The following is a 24,740-nucleotide window of genomic DNA, read 5'->3' on the forward strand; positions in this document are numbered from 1 at the left end:
GCTGTGACATCTCTCACTGTTTAGATATCTGTTTTTTTTTAGTTTTCCTCTGAAATGGGTAATTTCACATTTACCATATTATACTCCATTTGTCAGTTTAACATATCTATCTCCCTTCGTACCTCCTTTCAGTTTCTTTACAACTTAATTTCCTGTCTATCTTTAGTGTCATCAGCAACTTTAGCAAGCACGCCTTCAGAGCATTCACCTAGGTCACATAAAATGTAAGTTGTAAAGGGAGAGGCTCCAGAACCAATCTTTGTGGCATGCCATTTGTTACATTTTTCTAGCCAGAAAGAAGTCCCATTTATGCTGTCTCTCTTCTCTGTTATCCAGCCAATCTATCTACATGTTCCGTCCGATACCATAACTTTCTATTTCCTACAGCAATCTTTGATGTACCGCCTGATCAACTACACCTGGAATTCTCTTTTTAAAAATATTTTTTAAATTTAATTTTAATCTATAACTTTTTATACATTCATAAGTACACATTGAGATAATATAAAAAGTAATAAGGCACTTAAATAGATAATTATGTGCAGTTGTATTTCCACCCTATTAGACTAAGCAATGACAATAATTGTTAAGAAAAATAATAATAATAGTGGATTAATAATAATTTCCATGTATCTCTTCTGAACCATTACTTCTGGTCCAAAATATTATATGTAACCCTATGTAACTACCATTGTAGGATTTTATATCCTAACTCGTTCGTGTTTGCTCCTACTCCCAAACATAATAATCCAATCCCAGGTACTTATTTACTTAATATTTTCATGTTTTTCCCCATTCCCTATTTTAAAAAAAAAACAGGAAACAATCGAACCAAGGGTGCTTACATTAGCAATATTACTGTGTTGATGAGAAAAGCAGTATAAATCATTAGGAGAGTCATCTAAAGTCTGCTCACTTTGGGGTTATAAATTCAATCCATTTATTCCAAATTTGATTAAATTTTTCTTTTTGAATTCTCAAAGAGTAGGTCATTTTTTCCATTTTAAATATTTCCAAAATAATTTCATGCCAATCTTCTAATGTAGGTGATATTGGATTTAGCCACTTTCTGGTGATTGATTTCTTACTTGCCGCTAAGAGGACCTGTAGCAACTTTATGTCTTTCTTCTGATCTAAAAACAGTACAATTCTCAATAAATGCACTAGTCCCGATGAAGGGTCTTGGTTTGAAACATTAACTGCCTGATCTGTTAATTTCCTCCAGCATCTTATGGATGCTGCTTTGGATTTCCAGCAACTGCAGAATCTCTTGGTTTTGTAAATGCATTCGTTCCTCCTTGATCAATAACACATGTTACTTCTTCAAAGAATTTTAGTTAATTAGTCAAACACAATCCACCCTTCATAAAACCATGTTGTTTTTAACCAGTTACTTTAAATTGTTCTGCGTTCTTTATTGTTTTTTATAATAGTGTCTAACATCAAAAATCCAGGATCAGCTTTATTTGCTATATGCATTTATGTGTATTAGAAATCTGCTGTGGTGCATTGGTTAGAGCACAATGTGCACCAAAAAGACAATAATTATAGAGAATAGAGAATTATATATTAAAAATAAAGTTAGAATAAGTATGGATATGGAATGCAATGTGCATAAATACATAAATACCAGCATGTATTTACAATGTAAACAGCATTATAAAAAGTGCAGTGAAGTGACAAGGGTAATAGAGGGGGGTGGGGTGTGAACTAAATGGTTGATCAGATTAACTGTCCAGGGGAGGGGGGAAGCAAAGAAACTTTTAAAGTGGCATGAAGTTTTTGTTTTTAACAGTCCTATAACACTTTGCAGAAGTGAGCTCTCACATTTTCACTATGACAATTTTTTAAAAACACGTTTCTTGGTACTGGTTGGAACTATCTGGTCTGCCATACTGTGGTTCAGAAGCCCCATGGTCAGACATGTTTTGATTTTACTTTCAGTAAGATGGCGATGCACTGGGATGCAGCGGCTTCTACAGGGCCAAACAGAGGCGTTAGTGTCTTTTTAAAAAATAATAAGATTGCAAAACCTTGGAGGACATTAAGAACTGAAAGTACTCTGGGTCTACTCCATTAGCGAGTTGCTCATTGGTGGAGAAACTGAAGGAGCTGGACTTGGAGTGGATCGTGCTACTGTCTGTGTCAGGAGAGGTGTCAGAGCGGGTGTAGGAAAGAGGCAAGCCTAACAGCAAGTGATTTTCATGTGATCATAAGACCCTGTTGGACATTGCTGTGGAATGGTGTAAGTCTGATTTTCTGGTTTATTAGTGAATGGTGGGGGAGCTGTGTGGCCTCCTTTGTAGCTAGGACTAAGCCTCAGGCTGCAGTTTGAAGTGTTGGAGTTAGGTGCGCTCCACTGGAGTGCTGGAGGCAGTGTGGCATTGCTTACTGACCTCCAGTGTTTGCTTGCCAGAAGGCAAGATGTATTGTTCGACGACAGACTGCTACAACATTCATGGACTCAGGGACTTGGACTATTTTTTTTGTGTGTGACTGTATTTTACTTCTGTTTTATATACTGTATGCTATACATGCCTTGTGCTGTATATTGTCTGTCAGTATTGTGTTTGCACTTGGCCTCAGAGAAATGCTGTTTTGTTCGGCTGTATTAATGAGTATTCATGTATTGTTGAATGGCCTTGAACTTGTACTTTAATCTGATGCCATTTGCTTACAGAGTAGCCACCAGGGCAGCTGTATTAGCATTTTGTATGAGCAAAATTTTTTTGTAATTAGTAAAATATGGTATAGGAGGAAAAAACACCCTTATGGATTTTATGTGAAAAACAAAATACACAGAAAATACAAGAGCTGAACTAGTTTACAAAGGAGGATCGCAGGTTGCCATTTCACAGCGGGAAGGATGTGCAGAATGAACTCGCAAGCCTAGTGGTTAGGTGTATGATTATATCAAAGTTAGAGTTATAGAGCACTACAGCACAGAACCAGGCCCTTCAGTCCATTCAAATTATCATCAAAATCATTAATATAGGTGCTGAACAACAATGGACCCAACTCCGATCTCTGCTGCACACCACTAGTCACAAGCCCTCAGTCAGAGAGACAGCTATCTACTACGACTCATGTTTCTCCTGCTAAGCCAACATTGAATTCAATTGACTATTTCATCATGAATGACAGGCAACTTAATCTTCTGTACCAGCTTCCTATGTGGGACTTTGTCAAAGGAATATAGACAATGTCCACTATTTTCCTTCATCAAACTTCTTGGCAACCTTTTTTTAAAAAAACTGGGGGTTTAGGTTGGATATGATCTGCCATGCACACATCCATATTGACTATCCTTGTTATGACACTGTTTATCCAAACACTTAAATATCCTTTGCCTTCCAGTATTTTACCCTTGACTGATGTTAGGCTCATCGATCTATAATTTTCCGATTTATTCTTGGACCCTTTCTTAAGCAATGGGACAACATGGACTATCCTTGATCCTCCAGCACCTCACCCTGTGCTAAGGACACTTCAAATATCTCTACCAGGGCCTGTAATTTCTGCACTAGCTTCACGACAGTTTCTGTAGTCCAGCACCTGTCAGTTCTCAAGTGCAGGATCAGAAGGCTGTAACCTGCAGTGTAATAAATTTTCCAGTGAAACCTTTGAGTCTAAAGGAGCAGAAAACCAACCCCAGTGTGTTACAGCTTGTGAATTTCTAAAACATTTCAAGGGCTCCAGCCACAAACACTGTCACTCTGAACCCCTGTCACGCACCACTGAATGAGCCAGATGCTGAAACACTGGGATTTCTGAACAATTGAATACCAGTTTATTGGGGTCTTACTGGGTACATCATATTTTGGGATGTTTATTTATTATTTAGTGGTGTGATCATGGTGTAGTGTATTTACAGTCATTTGTTTGCAATTTCCAAATGCAATGCATCTTTTATTGTCAATGACATTGGTCAGTGTACAGTTTGTAGACAAGATTACACAATGAAAGTCTGTCAGTTTAGTGCCCACATACCACCTATTTGTGGGTTTTCAATAATTATTTTTAAAAGCTTCTTGTGGAGCGCTTGCCTTTAATCAAAGTGAAGTGTTCAATTCAACTATAGATATGTTGCTATAGTAGGTGGTCTGGTAAAGATTGATTGAGTGTTGGTTACAGTCTGTGTCGAGTCTACAATCTTTGCTCCCTGGTTGGCTCCTGTCCACTTTTGCAGTAAACACTGCATGTGTACAGTTAGAAAACACTGCTCTAATCTCACTGAAAATTGACTCTTTCTTTCCCCTGTTGGTTTAGCGTAAAATTCTAATATTAACAGTTGTTTAAACTTCCACACAGTTGGATAGATAGATAATTGCAAGGCCATTTGCTAAAAAATGTGATTCTGCAGCCATGATTGTGTTGCATTAATAGTGTACAGTGTTACTCTTGTAATAAGTTGCAATTTGAAAACATCGTGGTGCTGATACATCATAAAAGCTGTTACATCTATAGGGAGAAGCACTGTTGACGTTTCGGGCCGAGACGAAGGGCCCTATAGATGCTGCCTGGCCTGCTGTGTTCTACCAGCATTTTGTGTGTGTTGTTGTTTGAATTTCCAGCATCTGCAGATTTCCTCGTGTTTGCTCTTTAATTTCTGAGTGAATTGGGATATAATATGTTACTAGTATTTAAAGAAGTGGAAAGAAAAGGATTAGAGGGATCTGGGCTGAAAGCAGGCAAATCTCTGAACTGATTCCACGACATATGGACTCACTTCAACAACTCTACAACTCATGTACTCAGTATTATTTATCACTCTATCTAGTTATCTATTTTTTGGTATTTTCATAGCTTGGCTTCTCTACACATTGTCAGTGTTTGTATGTAGTTTTTCATCAATTCCATTGTATTTATTTGTTTTACTGTGAATACTTGCCAGAAAATGAATCTCAGTAATATATGGTGACATATGTGTACTATGAATTTTGAACATTGAACTTTGAAATGGGGTTAGTTCGTATAGACATTTTGGGCAACGTGGATGAGTTGGCTGGAGGGGTCTGTTTCCATGCTGTATAACTCTGTGTTTCTATATAAAAATGTGCATCCATTAAATGTTCTCAGTGCTTCTGCTTCTGCTTCTGCTTCTACTTTCTTCTGCTTCTATTTTGCACAACTTTCAGACTGTAACATATCTATGCTCTGACCAAGGATGCACAATTTGAATCCAAGGATTTCATGATAACCTTAAGGATTGTTGGAGCCTGTGTGTCTGTAGTATCAGGTCCTGTGTGAGTATATGAAGCGGTTGGGGAAGAGGCGTGGTGCAAAGCTGTACATCCGTTACTTGTGCAGCTTTGCAGCTCCAGGGACTGCGGTTCAATTCCTAGCATTGGCTGCTGTGTGTGTGGAATTTGAGCGTTTGCCCTGTGACTCCATGGGCTTTTCCCCCCGAGTGATCTGGTTTACAATATTCAAAGACATGCAGTCAGGCTAATCCTCTGCTTTGAATTGTCCCTAATGTAAATCTGTGGCAAAGGAATTTTAAAAAAGGGTAAATTGATGGGTAATGTGTGAGAGAGAATAATTTGCAAGGCAACAGGAGAATGGGATTGATGGGATCACTGCGTTGGGAGCTGACAAGGGCTCAGTGGGCTGAAAAACTTCTTTTTGTATCATAATAATGCATTGCAACCATAAAGCACAGCTGGCACTGCATTAACTAGCTACTAGGCATCTCTTGTTGGAATAAAGTACTTAAGCAGTTAAGATGTCGCAAGAAAAGACCCACTTCAGAGTGGATCCAGTTGCACAGATATCCAGCTTCCACCTAAGATGACTTGCAGCAGGTGTTCTTGCAAGTAAGTTATGAGATGCAAACTTCAGTTTTCATTTTATGTATCGTTCAGGTGTTTGGATGTGATCATTGACTGTCTCGGCCATCTCTGTCTGGATCCTTTGAGGGAGTGGAAAATAGCTGGGCTTCCATCTCTGAGTGAACTACCACTCCCTCACTCACTAACTGGGAGTGTGCAAACCAGGGATCTACTTCCTGGGGGATGGGTGGTTAGTGGCAATAGACTGAGGATATACCACTAAATTGACAAGTAACTTAATGTCCTTCTACTTCCTTATGCTATGCTTTTAGAAGAGCAGAATGTAATTCATATGATAAGAGCATATTTTACTTGATAAAAATAGATTTTAAAATATTTTTAACAGTTAACTACAACGTTTCTGATGGAGGAAAGTTTGCATGGATTTGTCTGTCCAGATCTCCCTTGCATATTGTTTTGTTTCTGAGAGCTAATTTGTTATAACGTTTGTTTTGGGAAGAGGGATGGTGATGTTGGAGGTGGGGACTTCTATTGGCAAAATAATTCATTGGAATCCTGGTGGGTGTGTGGGGGGTGGGGTGCTGGCAGCTCCAGTTGAGGTCATTGCCAAATGAGTTAGGTATCTTGTACAGACGTGGCATCCAACCAATACAATGCACTTTCCATGGGCAAGGAATCAGTATTTTAATAGCTTCCTCTTTTTTTTTGGACAGAACTGAAACTGTTTAACTTGAGTGTTGCTTACAAATGAAATGTAATTCAGGGATGAGTCTTTATTCAAGGAGAGGGCATAGCACTGTTATTTTTTGTTGTGTGGGTTGGGGGGGGGGGATTTCTGCTGAATTTGCCCTGTCACTGCCTGATCATTGCTGTAAATATTAAATTTTGTTTGATTTACGCTTTTTTTTTCTGTGAAAGCATAAGGCTGATAACTCTGCTCACTAACAATTTCTATCTTCTCAGTCGTCCAGATAGTTAGGGTTGTCAATTTTGAACTGTTGCTGTGCACTGCCCTCTGTAGACAATTTGGGAAATTTCTAGAATCAGAACCAGGTTTATTATCACTGAAACATGTCTGAAATATGTTGTTTTGCGGCAGCATTGTAGTACAATACATAAAAGAGAGCATAAATTCCAAAATCCATTGGATTTTGTATTTGTTTCTTGAATGAGATGTTAGAAAGTGAATGTGTTACTGTTTTCCTCAGTTGATGTGCTTCAATGGGAAGAAATTTTTGGCGATGGTTTCAAAAGTTGGGTGGGTTAGCAAATAGGTTAAATAGACAAAATGCTGGAGGAATTCAGTCAGGCATCGTCTATAGAAGAAATGGACAGTCAAAGTGACAGGCTAATACCCTGCAACAGGACTCCTACATTATCTGGTTCTCCTCCACAGAACCATCAGTGCTGAAGTCTGCCCACAAGTACTGTAACAGAACCTAACACCTCTTCCACAATAATTAAATTTGGTCCTATAATGAAATGTACAACATCAGCATTCTTAATTTATCATGCACCAGCTTTTGTTCTCAAATTCTGCCACAATATCATGCTTTTTCACAGACACAGCATAGTCTTTGGCATCAGTGGAGGCAGACAGCTCAGAGTGATGCGACTAGGACAGAATGAATGCCTCTCCTTTGATGGTTTCCTTTTTTTAAAAATTGAATTTTATGGTCTGGGTCAACTCTTTGTTGCCCTATCAAGTCTGTGATGACAACAAAGTAACCCATATGAAAGCCCATGTCTGTAAAGCATTGGTAAGATAACAGTATTGTCTCTGTTTCTCCGCCAGAAATCCAGGAGATGCAAGAGGCATCCACAAGACCATACTAGAACTTCCCTAGTACATACACCATGCTACATGATCTTTATAAGACTGGTTCATGTACTTTGTTTTAGAGAAGGTGTCAGCTAACTACCTGCTTGGTAAAGTTGGGTTTTAAAAGGCCTGCAAGGATTAAAAAATGTCAATTTTTTAACAATACAGTCAGGGTGTGTTGGGTTTAAAAGAAAAGGGAGACGAAGTCCAGTTAGTTGAATGCAGGACATCTCTTGGATCTTGAAAGCTGGAATTTGTCCACCATTTACAGTGCTGTATCTGTAAATAATAAAGTTTTGAGGAACTTTCCCAGTGGTTTGTTAACAAGCCTGATAGTTTGGTGATGTGTTATCTCAGTAGATTGTCTTTCTTTAACTAGAACAAGACTTGTCATGGTCTGAGGAATCTTGCTGTATAAAATTATTTCAGTAATGCTCACAATGGCAATATCACTTTGAAATGCTGCCCGATGCTGTAGTCTTTGCGGGGAAAGAGTGTTGTCAAAACCTCTGATTCTTCTACCTTTTAATAATGACCTCTTTGCTAAGGGTAACACATCTAGCTGGACCAAAAAGGAAGGAGTTCTCAGCTTTACACATCCAGATTAAATCATTACTGCTGACTAGCTGTATCTCCGCACATAAAAGTTTAGAATGTTTTCTGTTACCTTTCTGCTTTCTCATTTTTGTTTCTCATTTCAGGCTACTATCGCACAGAAAGGGACAAGGGCACCTTGTATGAATTATTCTACAAAAAGGAATTCCTGGATGAGTTTCAACACGTCACACTCTTCCGGCCATTTGGCCCCCTTATGAAGGTCAAAAGTGAAGTGATTGACATCTCGCACCAGATCATCAATATAATTGTGCCGCTTTCAGGCCGCACCGAGGCTTTTGCTCAGTTCATGCAGAACTTCAGGTGGGAATGTGTGAATGCAAGCAAAATCCAACATGTTCTGAAGCTTTTATTAGATCCTCTGAAGTTTACTGTAGTTCTGAACGTACTGGAGTCCAGAGACTTTTTATCAGAACTTACCAGGAAGTCTGCAGCAGTCATTTAGAGATATGTATCTTTGCTGCATTGGTCAAAGTCATAGAACACTAAAGCAGAGAAACAAGCCCATCAGCCCATCTAGTACATGCCAAACTATCATTCGGCCTAGCTCCTCAACCTGCACCTGCACCTGGAGAGATATGCTCCATATCTGTCCCATCCATGTATCTATCCAACTTTCTCTTAAAAGTTGAATTCAAACCCGCATCTACCACTCCTGCTAGCAGCTCATTCCACAGTCATACCGCCCTCTGAGTGAAGAAGTTCTCCTTCATGTTCCCCTTCAACATTTCACCATTCACTCTTAACCAATGACCTCTAGTTCTAGTCTCACCCAGCCTCACTGGAAAAAGTCTGCTTGCATTTACCCTATCTATACCCCTCATAATTTTGTATACCTCTATCCAATCTCCCCTCATTTGTCTACACTATAGGGAATAAAGTCCTAATCTATTCAATCTTTCCCTGTCAGGAGAGAGATGGTGCCTAGTATCCAATTTGACTGCGTGCAACACTCATGCAGAAAATTAGTCTGTTTGCAGAATCAGAAGTGGGATAACATTGCATCATGGTTCTTTGGACTATTCAATTTAGTTCCCACTGGATTGATGCTGTCTGCAAAGTAGCAGAAGAATTTCAAAATGAACAGCAATACTAATGCAGCAAAGCTTCGAAGGCACAAGCATGAATAATTGGAGCATCTGCATTTACCGTCACAGAACTGCTGACTTCAGTCCTTGGGTAATCATTTCATTCATGCATGAATTTCAAATTGTTTTACTCAGGGACGTGTGCATTCAGCAGGACAAACAGATTTACCTAACGGTCGTCTACTTTGGCCAGGAAGGATTAGAAGAAGTGAGGAGGATCCTGGAAGTGACGAGCAGGTGAGCTGCCTAGCATTCACTGCTCAAAAAATAGCTAAGAATGCGTGTAGAAGTTTTAGCTGCAGATTTATGGGCCATTTAGTGTATAAAGATTCCATGAGGTAATATTTCTTCTGATTGCTTTTATTAGGGAAACTGATTAACATCCCACTCAAGTGGCCTCATAGTGCTCCTGTATCTTATGATCTCATTTTTTTATTGAATAGGAATCAGGTTCAATATCACTAGCATATGTCATGAAACTTGTTTTATGGCAAAAATACTTTTCAATCTATAATAATAAAAACAATAGATAACAAAAAGAAGTATATATAAAAAAGAAAATTAAATAATTAGTGCAAAAAGAGAGGGAAGAATTACGGAGGTAGTGTTTATAAGTTCATTGTCCTTTCAAAAATCTGGTGGCAGAGGGGAAGAAGCTGTTCCTGAAATGTTATGTGTATGTCTTCCTTGATAGTAGCAACAAGAAGAGGGCATGTTCTGGGTGATGGGGGTCTTTAATGATGGATGCCCCCTTGTTGAGGCATCTCCTTTGATGTGTCCTGGATGCTGAGGAGACGAGTGCCCATGATGAAGCTGGTTGACTTTACACCTTTCTGCAGCTTTTTCAGATCTTGTGCAGTGGCCCCTTCATACCAGATGGTGATGAAACCAATTAGAATGCTCTTCATGGTACATCTGTAGAAATTTGTGAATATCTTTGGTGATATACCTATTCTCCTCAAACTCTGCAGTCGTGCCTTCTCTGTATGTTGGGCCACCCTAGATCCTCAGAGATGTTGACACCTAGGACCTTGAAAATGCTCACCCTTTCCACTTCTGATTTCTCGATGAGGACTGGTGTGTGTTCCCTCAACTTTCCCTTCCTGAAGTCCACAGTCAATTCCTTGGTGTTAATGATGTTGAATGCAAGATTGTTGCTGCAACACCACTTGACTGCTGATCTATCTCACTCCTGTGTGCCTCCTGGTTACCACCTGAAATTCTCCCAGCCATAGTTGTGTCATCAGCAAACTTATTGGTGGAGTTTGAGCTGTGCCTAGCCACACAATTGTGGGTGTAGATAGAATAGAGCAGTGGGCTAAGCTTGAGGTGTGCCAATGTTGATCGTCAGTGAGGAGGAGACATTATTTCCAATCCGGACGGACTGTGTTCTCCTGGTGAGGAAGACAAGGATCCAGTTTCAGAGAGGGATACAGATGCCCAGGTTTTGGAGCTTGTTGATTAGAACTGAGGATATGATTGTGTTGAACACTGACCTGTAATCAATAAACAGCAAGTGATCCAAGGCCGAGTGGAGAGCCAATGAGATTGCATCCTCTGTAGACCTATAATGGCGGTAGGCAAATTGCAGTGGTTCCAGGTCCTTGTGCATAAAAACCATAAGAAATAGTTGGTTAGAATCGCTCCCCTTGTTTAAAAAAAAGGTGTATAATCTCTTCATAAAATATCATACCTGCTGGGGATCCCAAACCAGTCATTCTCTCTTTCCATCAGATAGAAAATACAGTAGCTTGAGAACATATACCACTGGGCTGAAGAACAGCTTCTGTCCCACTGTTATAAGACTTCAGAACAGGTTTTTTATATCTCAATCTACCTCACTATGGCCCTTGTACTTTATATATTTCTTCAAATTGCTCTGTAAGTCAGCACTTCATTCTGCATTCTGTATCTTTTCCTCTTGTACTGCTGTGATATACTTATGAATGGAATGACCTGAATGGTGGCATGCACACAATAGCTTTTCACTGTATCTCAGTACATGGGACAATAATAAACCAATTAAAACAATTACTTGCTATGTAACAAACCCTGTGCAGCCTGTGACACTGAGAGGTTTGTAGTTATCGGGTAGCTCAGGCTGAGTTACATTAATTTCGTAATTGATATCTCAAGAACATCCAGCATGCTGCTTTTCCTTTATCATTGTAATGCTTTAGTAAAACACCTCATTATTTTAAAACTGCAGTGTAAAGTTCTTTGATATTGTCAATGTAGTCTGTATCGGTTAACACTGGAGTAAAAGGTTTCTGTATCTGTGCAGTGAAACTAATTTTCACAACTACACCCTGGTTTCATTGGCTGATGAATTTTCACGTGGCCGAGGCCTCGATATGGGAGCACGCACCTGGGACAAAGGCGAAGTGCTGATGTTTTTCTGCGACGTGGATATTTATATCTCTCCTGAGTTTCTTAATAGTTGCAGGATAAATACAGAGCCCGGTGAGTCACCAATGATTGGACTCTAATGAGAACTGTTGTATTTCTGTTCTTAAATGATGCTTTTAAAGAGAGTATAACACATGAGTCATCATAATCATTGAATACTTTAGTGTTAAGGAAGGCATTTGGCAGCTTGTTAGTAATCTCCAAGAAATAAAATTGGGGGTTCCAGGATACGAACACAAACACTAGGTTGCTACTAAGTAAGGTCATTGGGGGTCGATGTAATTGCTATCCTTTTTATGTAAATAATAATAAAGAGATCTGAGCTAAAGATCCAGCACAATAAGTCCAAATCAGTCTAAGCAACTAGGCAATTTAAGTTCCAATATTTAAATAATTTGGAATAAGAAACAGGTGGCAATAAAATTATTAATCAAATCAGTCTAGATGAAGATTCTCAACCTGAAACGTGGACTGTTCATTTCCTCCTTAGATGCTGCCTGACCTGTTGAGTTTTGCCAGCTTTTACTGTGTTGCAGATTCCAGCATCAGCTGTCTCTTGTGACTCCATAATTATAATAAAAACCTCATCTGATTCTGTAGTCTGTGTGCCTTGCCTTCACTGGCCTGTCTTGCAAGTGTGGTTGAGTATTAAGTGGGTCATCAAGCCAAGTATTTGTAAAATCTTAGCACTGTGGAAGGACTTTCATGACAAAGCCTCTGATCATTTAAAATGGTAGGTCACCTTCTCAATGGGCAGTTTAAAATGGACAATGATGCTTGTCAGTAAATTTAAAAGAAAGACAGGGACCTGCTTATTGGTGCTGGTTAATGCTATGTCATATACTAGTGGTCACCAACCTGTCAATCGCAATTGACTAGTCGATCTTTGAGACTTTCCCAGTAGATCCCGAAAAAAAAATAAAAAAAAATACACAAATACCGTTGAGAGATTGTTTCCGGTTGCAGTAAGTGCCGTTGCTACTGGCCTGGAGCACGGACAGATGGGCGCCGCCTCGAAACCTGTTTAGCACACTGAATGTCCGTGGGGAACCCGGTGCTAAAATATTCGCAGACGACCTAATTGGGGCTCAGCGTTTCGTAAGTAGCAGAGCAGCTACCTCGCTGCGATCTACTGAAACAAACTTTTGTCTGCCGATAAATCCTACAAGGGGGGGCGGTCGTGCGCCCTGTCGCACTCCTTGCTCGGTCGGTCACTCTCTCCGGACTGCAATCGCTGCGGCCCCGGTACGGGAGCCTCCCGCCCTGACCTTGTCCTCTCACCCCACCCACGAACAGCAACACCCGGCCAAGGCGGCTGGTGGCGGGCGTGCGGGAGGCTGGAGTTCAGGCCCGGAGGCTGTCTAATGAGGCAATGAAGCCCTCAAAACTGCTTTGGGACCTTGAGTCCAAGCACCCTGCACTTAAAGACAAACCCGTTGAGTTTTTTTCCGGCGGAAAAAACATGAGCAAGCGGGACAGAAGCTAAGTGCTGAAAGCTATGAAAACTAAATTGCGGAATAGACTGGACATAAGGAACCCCCTTCATGTATCACTGTATACCCGTCGTGTTTAACACCCCCCCCCCCCCCCCGTTGGCTGGTCCGCAAGATTATTGTCAATATTAACCGGCCCACGGTGCAAAAAATGTTGGTGATCCCTGGTGTACATACATTATTTCTGCTTCTGGGTTGCGGGGTTTTACTTCCGGTCTTTTCTGCCCTGGTGCGCATGCATGTAACTAATCGATTTCGGGTCGATCTTGCCTTTCACCAAGGCGAAGGTAGGGGATCTTGGGCTTAAAAAGGTTGGTGACCACTATCATATACACTACTTGGAGTATAGTGTTTGAGTTCTCAGTATTTTCCTGTTCCTCCTCAGCCAAGGATCCCAGGCAAATGAGACAAAATGACCATGCACTTCTTTTGTGTTTGTGGAATCTTGTTCTGCACCACATATGAGTCTGCTGTTTTCCCTTGCACCATAAACTGCATTGTTTATTGTGTTATGTAAATATGAATTTGTTACTTTCATGCCTCCTATTGGAGTACTGAAACCATTTGTCTTGTAGACCCTAGTCACTGAAACATAAAAAAGAAGCCTTTCAGCACTTTGTCTGCTCTGCTATTTAATATAAGCCTTTGTCTTGATAGCATATTTCCATCTCCCACTCCCCCATGTGTCTAGAAATTTCTTTGTCCTTTTTAAATGTAGTTGGTGACATTGTTTCCAGTCTTCTGTGGTAGAAAAATTTCATAAACTGAAGAAATTTCTCCTCGTGTCAGTACGAAATGTCATCGCCATATCCTGAAATTGTGATCCTATGTTCTAGACATGCCCCGGTAGAAGATATATCTTCCCATTATCCAGTCTGTTCATTCCTATCAGAATTTTGTATCCTTATCTCTCTATTATACTCTCGTGAACAGAGGCATAATTGACCTAATCTCTCCTCATACAACAGTCCAAGCATCTAAGAATCAGCCTGGTGAACCTTTGCTGCAATCCCTTGATGTCAAGTATTTCCTTTCTTTGGTAAGAAGGACTAAGCTGCCCATAATGCTCCATGTCTCGTCTCCTCAATACCTTGTATAACTAGTAAGACATCCTTTCTTCTATATTCTTGCAATGAAGGTCACAAATCACTTGCCTTAACATCCTAAGTCCAATTAGTAGAATATTGGACACTATTCATCTACACAGCTGCTCCTTCTATGTGGGCTACATCAGCTTTTCTCCAGTGCTAGTCATTATTTGTACAGCCCAAGCTGAAGTGTTTATCTGTGTACTGTTTAATTTCACCTTCCTTATAGTCCTCTTCATTCATTCAGAGAGACTTATAAGAAGGGGAAAGTCATTGGGCAATTCTACAGTTAGTTAGAAGTACTTTGTAATTATTTTGTGTAGTATGAATCTTCCTTTCACCCATTGGTTATTTCCAGCATTTAATCAACTTAATCTTTCTACAGGCAAAAAGGTTTTCTACCCTGTCGTTTTCAGCTTGTACAACCCCGCCATTGTCTATGCCAACTTGGATGGTACTCCAACCATTGAACAGCAGCTGGTGAGTAGCTTTCTTTGAAATTAAGTTTATTTACTCAAATTTGAAAAAACAAATTGGATTATAAAGCAGCAACTAATTCTGGTGGTTGTTAAAGATCCCATGGCACAAAATACTAACCATCCTTGGTTTCCATCCATAGAAAATCAGAATTGCCTGTTCATCTTATCCTATGTTATCATGTAGATATAACAAGTAATGAGAAATGAAAATAGAATATTTCCAAAGCCTTACTGAAAGGGTATGGAGTACTAAAGCAGGAAAACTTCTTACAACATTATTGGGGTTGGTGAGAAGAATTATGTATAGTTTTAGCTTCTTAATGGAAAGTAGGATAGATTTGGATATATATGGAGCTTTCACTAGATGGATTCTCAATGAAAGAGTTGTCTTTTGGAGAAACATATAGATTGGACTTATACTTTGCAGAGTTCAGAAGAATGACAGGTGATTGTATTGAAATATGTACATCTCTGAATGATAAATCAAAAGCAAAATACTGTTGTTGCTAAAAATTTGAAATAAAATCAAAAAAATGTAAGTACACAAAGTCAGGTATCTGTGGACAGAGAATGAGTTAACATTTCAGGTCAATAACTTTTCATCAAAAAGGATCTGATCTTGCCTGATCTTCTGAGTATCTCCAGCATTTTCTGTTTTTATGAGATTCCAAAGGCATTTGAAAAGGTTGGAATTGTGAGGATGTTTCTCATGGCAGGAGAATCTGACCCTAGAGTCTGAACCCAGATTGTGAGGATGTTTCTCTTGGCGGGATAATGTGAACCTAGAAGCCATGGTGTCTGGACAGGGGATTGTGGATTAAAGAATAAGATGATATTTCCTTGAAGGCTGTGAATCCTTGGAATTCTGTATCCCTGAATAATTCCAAGGCTGACATGCATTTTCAGAAAATAGGGGAAAATGAGGTTACATGCAATGAATTAGAGTTGAAGGTGATGATTGATTACTTCCAACAAGGTCTTTCCTGGTTGGGTCCATTCTTCCATTGAGATATAATGAGGCTGGGAAAGAAGTGGGATTCAGTGGTGCGTGCCCTAATTTTGGCTGTTCGTTTCCCTTCCTGTCAGAACTCTCTGACGGCTGTTCTAGTAGATGCACACGGTTCAGTAATTCTCCTTCATGATACAAGATAAAGCTCTGTAATGTTAGTCCCAGATCTGTCAGAATTTCAGGAGAATGAGATCAGATCATTTTATGGAAGACTGTTTTATTTCTTTCACATAGGTACATAAGAAAGATTCTGGGTTCTGGCGAGATTTTGGATTTGGAATGACTTGTCAATATCGCTCTGATTTCCTCACAATTGGTGAGTTGTCAATAAAATGAAACTACAGACAATGTCCTGTTGAATGGTTATCTTGTATATGTTTGCAGTCAGGGGAAGGTGACCTTGTGAAGAATAGACAGTGTGCCTGATGGCAGTTTAAGTTAGATGATATTCTGTCCATCATTCCACTCCAATTTTTTTATATACAGGCCAGGACTGATGCGACAATGTCAACCAGAAATAAGTGATTTGCTGTGTTTGGATGGAATCTACAGGTTCTAACTGTGGTTCACTGGATACTACGCCAACTCCTCTGAGCACATCTACAAGGTGCGATGCTGCAGGAAAGCAGCATCCATCAGTCATCATCCATCTGTTCTCACTGCTGCCATCTGGAGGGAGGAACAGGAGCCTCAGGTCCACACCATTGTGTTAAGGAACAGTTATTACCCCTCAACCATCAAGCTCTTGAACCAGAGGGGATAACTTCACTTAACTTCACTCACCCCAACACTGAACTGTTCCCACAACCTATGGACTTGTTTTCAAGGACTCTTCATCTCATGTTCTTGATATTTATTGTTTATTTATTCAATATTACTTTGTTTTTTTTCTTTTTGTATTTGCACAGTTCGTTGTCTTTTGCACATTAGTTGTTTGTGTTGATTCTGCTGTATTTCTTTGTATTTACTGTGAATGCCCGAAAGAAAATTAATCTCCAGGGAGTATATGGTGACATATATAGTTTGATAATAAATTTACTTCGAGCTTTGAACTTTGAATCTGAAGATTGTAGATCTGAATGCACATAGCTGATGTTTGATGCAGCGGTCAGAAGGTACCAGTCTTCCAAAGTTGCCAAACCACAGATAAGATGTTAAGCCAGAGTCCCATATCCCCTCTTCAGGTAGATGCAAAATATCCCATCGATGAAAGCCAAATGATGTTGGATATTTGCTGCAGTCTCCTACCAGCATTTGTAAAAGAGATTATCTGAATTGTTACCACATTGGTATCTGTGGGACTATGCTTTGTAGAAATTAGCTGCCATGTTACTTGCCTATAATTTAAGACAAAACTTGGTGAGGATAGTGGAAACAAATTCAATGAAGAGAAATCTGACCAATCAATGCAAAAGAGCAGGATCATGGAACTAACTTTCACAGAGCCAACATATGCTTGATGGGCCAGATGGCCTTCTACTTTGCTAAATGATTCTGGGAAGTTGATCCTGGTGACTGCCATCCAGCCAATTCCCATATTCAACAAACCAAATGAGAGGTGATCTGAGGACGGAGTCTCCAGGCCCTCCACCAGTGGCATAGGGTAGGAGTCTGTGGCTCTTCTTTCCATGTATCTGTTTCGACATTTTGCTGCAATGGTGAGGAAATTGGTGTTCCACCTATACTGTTGAGTGTTCAAATTCCTTTTAGGCTCTGTATTAGTTTTCAGTGAACTTCAGTTTAAATGGTCCAGGATTCATGAAGGGTGCAACAGAGGAAGAGCTGGTTGCATGCAGTAGCACAAAAAGATAACACAGAAGCTCAGCCAGCAAAAAGACAATAGCAGCTAGAGAATATTTGAAGTTTTGGGTCAAGTCTTTTCATCAGGACTGTCCTGATGAAGGGTCTTGTCCCAAAACATGAGCTCTTTATTCCTTTCCATAGATGCTGCCTTGACCTGCAGCATCTTGTGTGTGTTACTGTGGATTTCCAGCATCTGCAGAATCTCCTGTGTTTATGGTACACAGTTTCAAGAAGCGTTGATCAACATCTGCCGCCTCATGATCTTGGGGCATGAAGTGGCTCCTACACAAGTTGCTCTATAAAAGAGTAATGCTGTATTGGACAGGTCTGATATCCTACACTTGACAATGCCACGTCAATACATATTTATTTTCTCATTGCAGGTGGTTTTGACCTGGATGTGAAAGGCTGGGGAGGAGAGGACGTCCACTTGTATAGAAGGTACCTTCACAGTGACTTGATCGTGGTGAGGACACCGGTCTCCAGCCTCTTCCACCTGTGGCATGAGAAGCACTGTGCAGATGAGCTGACTCCAGAGCAGTATCGGATGTGTATTCAGTCGAAAGCCATGAACGAGGCTTCACAGGCTCACTTGGGAATGCTGGTGTTCCACGAGGAGATCGAGGCCCATCTCCGCAAGCAAGCCTACAGGACAGATGGTGACATTCCTGATTGAACTCAAGCTCCAGCACCCTGCCTTTGAAAGCTCTGTAATTTGTGGTCTTTAGACCAGGACCAGTTATGTTTCCTAATGGGACCACTGGTGTCAAAATGACAGATCAATTTTGCACTGTTTCAGTGTTTGTTAAATGGCACCAACTGGGATGAACAGTTTACACATCTAATGGGGCTTAGCTCCAATGCATTGAGTCTGTGTCAGATACCCAGGAGTTTCTGCAATTGGGGAAAACAGCTATGAACCTCTTCTATATGCCCTCTTGACAGCTTTAGACAATAGACAATAGACAGTAGGTGCAGGAGTAGGCCATTCGGCCCTTCTAGCCAGCACCGCCATTCACTGTGATCATGGCTGATCATACACAATCAGTACCCCGTTCCTGCCCTCTCCCCATATCCCTTGACCCCGCTATCTATAAGAGCTCTACACCTAGTCTGTAAGAGCTTTCACCTAGTCTGTCTCTAAGCAGCATGCTAGTACTGTAGTTCCAGAGCAAGAAGCTGCATGGGTACAAGACTGATAATGTTTTAGTTGAATTACCAGAATAATAGCTAGCCATGGAACAGTATTATTCAGGACCATGAATCTACCCTTTTGAAGGTGCCTCTTTGTTTCTATAGGACAACGTGCAAGGTCAGGTTAAAGTTTCGTCAGAATCCAGGAACTGTTGTTGAGTGTAACTACATGCAAGCTTGGCTCATTTAAATATAATTTTGATTTTGAGTCAGAAGGCACTGTATTCAAGTTCAGTTGGAGAGTATCCAGCCAAGATGGGATGTTCAACTGAGGATTCATCACACATTGAAGTAGATGTTATAGAAAAGATCCCATGGATCAGATGAGCAGAGACATTTTCTCATTGTTCTGTCCAGTGTCTCCTCTTCAACCATTACAACCAACAGATCAGTCAAGACCTCTCCACTTGTTGGAGATGTCTTTTCCAACAATGTTTTTTTTTCCCATATCAGGTAAAGAAAAATCAATATAATCAATGGGTCGTCAGAATCAAAATAGATGAAAATAGAATTGTGAATAAGAGATTTTTTTGTAGATACCTTAAATATTGAATGACATGCACTTTGAGTTGTCTTTTAGATACAAGGTGTTATTTGTTACATAATGGGTTTTTTTTCTCCCTGAATATTTTCTGTCCCATTGAAGTTTTGGGATTATACACCCCAACACATTTCAAAGCAAAGGAAATGCAGTAAACATAAAGTAAAGTGACCCAGAATTAATTGTGTTATGTTGAATGTCTCAACAGGCAATCTGAGCTGTGGAATGTTGGAATATTAATTATATTTTAACCACTTTTCTAATTCATTTGAGGGTGTAGAGATGAGTGTCTGTTTAGATATGGGAAGGTGCAACAGAAAATCATTCTGTCAGTGCAGTTAACCAGATCTTGCATTGTTTTTGTTTATTTCTAAGTTGAGGGATCTTCCATTTCAAACCATCAAGAAAGCTACCAGTGATATTTCTATAAGTATAGACAGACAGACACACACACACACACACACACACACACACACACACACACACACACACACACACACACACACACACACACACACACACACACACACACACACACACACACACACACACACACACACACACACACACACACACACACAACCCCTTCAACAAGACATTCACCAAAATCAAGCTAAGAGCTGCCGAGGGGCTTGTGTTCAGACCAGGGTTCACGTTGTAAGGCTTCTGTCCATCAAAATTCAAGTTATTAGGCTACCTCTCCTTGATTAAATAAAGTACCACATCAGCTGGAAATCTGAGTAAAAATGAAATGCATGTCAATTCAGGCAATGTCTCGAAGAGAGAAAGTTAATGTTTCAGTTCAATAAAATAATTCCTTTTACCCCTGCAGATGTCTTGAGACAACCCTATTCAAATTTGCCTCATTGAACAAGGATTCCACTTTCCCGATGGCCATCATATGGGGCTGCCTCTGATTATTCTGTATTTGCTTGACTAGAAGTCCCTGCCTCTGATGCAGAAAGCAGCAGAAATTGATTCCAAATCAAAAGGGAGACTCACGGCTTAATAAATTCCAGAGAGGTAGATAGAACTGTAAATGAATACCAAGTGGTTTCAAGTCCAGCATTGGGACAGGAATGAATGTCATTTAGCTTGGTCCTAATATTATCCAATTCAGATTAAATTTGCATTTACTATGTCTAAATTAGGAGGCCCACACAATACTAATGATTGAATGAACAAACTCCTGTAAAAGATTAAATACCAAATATTTTATACTGAAATTTGCTCTTAAGGTAATCATTTTTATTTACATTAAAGTTAATTAACTATCAGATGTTTATTTTAAAAAGTTCTAAGAAATTAAAGATACTCATAATACATAAAATTACTTAAATTGCACAAGGTATACAAGGTATTGAAGCAGCATTGTCAAATTATTGACTGAATTATATTTGAGGTATGATTTGCAAGAGCAAAATACTCCATGGATTAAATTATTAACTATTAATATTGTATTTAAAATCGGTAACTAAGATTAAATCAGTAAAGTTGTTTTTGGAGCAAACTCTGGGTTACAAATTACATCAGCCTATCTGTTAGTAAAGTTTCAGAGTTCATGATTTTATCCTTGGGAGCCGTACGATTAATCTCATTCCTCCCTTCAGATTGTTCTGAAGTGTTGGGTTAACGAGCTTCTGGTATCTGTTCTACATGGATCCTCTGCTTCACTAACTACTTTGTACACTATTAACAATATCTGAGCTGGCAAGTTCAACCTGGTCTTTGATGGTATGGGATAATTGGTGCAGTAAAATAACATTTTATTTCTAATGTGCAACTGGATTTTTATAATCTTTTACTCTCTGTGTATCCAGTCTGCTAGTCACCATCACTTTCTGAGATTACTAGAGTCATAGAAAAGTAAAGCACAGAAAATGTCCCTTTGGCCCATCTAGTCTTTACTGAAAATTTTAAACTGCCTACTCCCATCGACCTTTCTTCTTTTAAACACATTCTCACTCTCACATCCCTCTTGAGTGAAGAAGTTTCCCCTCATGTTCCCCTTAAACTTTTCACCCTTAACCCATGACCTCTAGCAGTTCTACCTAATCTCAGTGGAAAACAGCCTGTTTGCATATACCCCCTCATAACTTTGTATTCTTCTATCAAAATTCTCCTCAATTTTCTACGTTCCAAGGAATGAAGTCCTAACATGTTAAATCTTTCCTTATAACTCAGGTCCTCCAGTCCCGGCAACATCCTTGTAAATTTTCTCTGTACGACTTCAATCTTACTTGTATCATTGCTGTAGGTAGGTGACCAGAACTGCACACAATACTCCAAATTAGGCCTCACCAATATCTTATACAACTTCAACATAATATACTATCTCCTGTATTCAGTAGTTTGGTTTATGAAGGCTAATGCACCAAAAGCTTTCTTGATGACCCTATCTACTTGCGAAGATTGCTACAGAAAAGAAATTTACTTATTAACAATAATGACACTTACTAGCTGCAGTGTATACCAGAGCAAGACAAACACCTTCCTGTAATGTCTGAATTGAGAGATGACCTCCCTTCTGTTTAGAAGGGAATAAGAGTAACAGTAAGCAAAAACCTCCAACTCTTTCAGAGCTTCTAATGTGTTTTGAAAGATGTCAGCTCAGGTGTGCATCTGAGGCACAAACAGAAAACATTTTACTTCTCACCTAACAAAGGGGATCTCTGCAATTTATCTCCCTAACAAACTGGTTCTGAAATTTGCCCTCTATACAGCCTTGTAAGTAAGGAGTGCTCATGTTCTTAATTAAGAACAATTACATTTTCTTAATTAGTATTGATTTAGTACTTGTATAACCACTGACCCAGGACCACATTTTCACTGAAATATAAATTATAAGACACCAGTTTATAGGATATTGTCCTAGCACCCTTTATTTATTTGGTGTAAGTAAAGGACAAAGAGGAGATAGTGTTAACATTGACATAAGGGTTCAAAGTGGCCACTGCCTTTGAACATTGATGCTGTCCAAGTAGGTATAATAACAGCCAATTCTTAGCCTTCAGCAGGGATCTGAACGATATGAATAAATGCTGACATTATTCTCTGCATATAAAGTTGAAAGGAGTTTTAAATACAGAATATGCAGCCTAGGTCTCTAACGTGAGCCAGTTGACTTGATTAGGCTTTTTTCACGTTATTCGTTCTGTAGAAAGTAACTTCCATTGCTACCTGAAGTGCACAAATGTTTACAGTGCACCATTAGTACACAGTGGAGACCCTTTTTGTGCGCACTGAGAGCAAGCCTGATGGCTGTCTGATACTGCACACGAAACCTGGTGGTTGTTAAATTGTGCCTTTATATACTTTGCAGTATATTTTTTTTCAGTATTAAAATCATGGAAGCAAACAAATGCACCCAGCCAGTTAGTCATAAGACCATAAGATATAGGAGCAGAAGTAGGCCATTCGGCCCATTGAATCTGGTTTGCCATTCAATCATGGGCTGATCCAATTCTTCCAGGCATTCCCACTCCCCTGCCTTCTCCCCATACCCTTTGATGCCCTGGCTAATCAAGAACCTATCTATCTCTGCCTTAAATGCACCCAATGACTTGGCCTCCATAGCCGCTCATGGCAACGGTTGATTTTAGTGCTGTTAACTGAATTTAATCCTGGTCATTTGGATATCTCAAATTGTCACTGAGGTGTGCATCTATTTTGATGGTTGATTTTTGAAATTATAAATAACCTTGTGGAAGAGCAAAAGGTGGGGGGGGGGGGGGGGGAGTGTGAACTGACCAGTTGGAATTTCTGGGAGAGGAGTATTAGCTCAGAACATGACTTTTGTGTGATTTGGGGAGGGGTGGCATGAAATAAGCTGATGTATTCTCTGGGTAGCCTCTCTATGCCTCACCCTGCATTGCCCATAGTATCAGATATTTATCACCAGAACACTGCCTTCCAGCATAAGGAAGCTAAGATGAGGAAGTAGAGCTGGAGCATTTGTTGATGGCATGATGCCTTCATGTTCAAGTAAAGGCTTCAGTGGTTCTCACCTGTAGAACTGGGAACAAGATGCCAGAGGAATTGGAATCATTTGTTGTTATCCACTGAAAAGCTTGTCTTGCAAACCGTTCATTCAGATCAAATTAATAAATAGTGCATTGAGGTAGTATGAGGTAAAACAGTAAGAGAATGCAGAGTTAGTGGAGGGTAGGTAGATAATGAGGTGCACAATCCATTTTATTGTACAAAAGGTCTACTCAAGAGTTGCAAACAGTGGAATAGAAGCTGTCCTTGACCCTGGTGGTATGTCATTTCAGGCATTTGTACCTACCTCCTGCCTGATAGGAGAAGGAAGCAGACAGAATATCATTGATAATGCTGGCTGCTTAGAGACAGGAAGAAGGATAGAGAGTGTCCATGAAGGGGTGGTTGGTTTCTGTTATGTGCTGAGCTGTGTCCACAGCTCTCTGCAGTTTCTTGCAATCACAAGCAGAGCATCTACCAAGCAGTGATGCATTATGCTTTGTATAATGTATCATTTAAAAGCCATTTTGAACAGATACATGGGTAGAAAAGTTTTAGAAAGATATGGGCCAAATGCAGGCAAATGGGATTAGCTTAGACCAACGTCTCAGTTGTCAAGGAAGGCCTGTTTCCCTGCTCTATGACTCTTAGAGCTTGAGAAAGAATTGTGAAACCACACATTCCTGCCCTCGTAACTTTTCTTGGACTACACTTGGGAGCTTTTCAAAATTTTGTGCAGTTAAAATGTCCTGTTTATATGCAAAGGGTCTTAAAACTATTTGTGGTCCAAGTAGCATCTCACAGACATTCTGTCTTTTTCAGCCTTGCTTGTGTTAAATAGGGTGTTTACTGTCAGAATCTGTAAGAATTCTATCTCAATAAATGCTGAAGCACTGATTCTTGAGTTGTCTATTTGATCTTACCATACACAATACTAAAATGAAGAATGGACTTTGAATACCTCAGGAGTAACAGCATATGATGAGTGGATTAGCATAACTGACTCAAAGGTTAATACATAGCCCCCAGACTTGCTAATAAAATGGCCACTGAGTGTATGTTCGTAGTCTTCTGCTGCTGTAGCCCATTCATTTCAAGGTTTGACTTGCTGTGCACTCAAAGATGCTCTTCTGCACACCACTGTTGTAATACATGGTTATTTGAGTTACTGTTGCCTTCTTATCAATTTAACTAGTCAATTACATTTCTTACTCCATTTTGACATTTGTCTGAATAACAACTGGACCTCTTAACCATGTCTGCATGCCACATGATTGGTTGACTAGATATTTGCAGGTGTACCTAATAAAGTAGCCATTAAGTGTATAACGTATCTGAAAAAGTAACCATTAAAGCCACAAATGTTGCTGAGAGATAGATTGGCACAATGTAGTTTAATTGGAGAGTAAAGTGCAGCACTCCTAAT

General features: G+C 39.8%; 1 protein-coding gene across 5 annotated transcripts in view; it reads left to right on the top strand.

Annotated features, from left to right (window-relative positions):
- csgalnact2 (chondroitin sulfate N-acetylgalactosaminyltransferase 2) overlaps nt 1-24,261 on the top strand; it is a 68,418-nt gene extending 44,157 nt beyond the window's left edge. For all 5 annotated transcript variants that reach the window (XM_073025401.1, XM_073025400.1, XM_073025404.1 and 2 more), the window contains 6 exons: nt 8,316-8,532; nt 9,453-9,554; nt 11,602-11,780; nt 14,693-14,787; nt 16,030-16,111; nt 17,982-24,261. In XM_073025401.1, coding sequence (XP_072881502.1) covers nt 8,316-8,532; nt 9,453-9,554; nt 11,602-11,780; nt 14,693-14,787; nt 16,030-16,111; nt 17,982-18,274 — 968 coding nt within the window. In that variant the 3' untranslated portion in view covers nt 18,275-24,261. The remainder of the gene's footprint in view (nt 1-8,315; nt 8,533-9,452; nt 9,555-11,601; nt 11,781-14,692; nt 14,788-16,029; nt 16,112-17,981) is intronic.
- Nucleotides 24,262-24,740: the final 479 nt, after the last annotated feature.

The sequence above is a fragment of the Hemitrygon akajei genome, chromosome 21 (assembly GCF_048418815.1).
Source record: "Hemitrygon akajei chromosome 21, sHemAka1.3, whole genome shotgun sequence".
In the NCBI taxonomy this organism is placed as follows: domain Eukaryota; kingdom Metazoa; phylum Chordata; class Chondrichthyes; order Myliobatiformes; family Dasyatidae; genus Hemitrygon; species Hemitrygon akajei.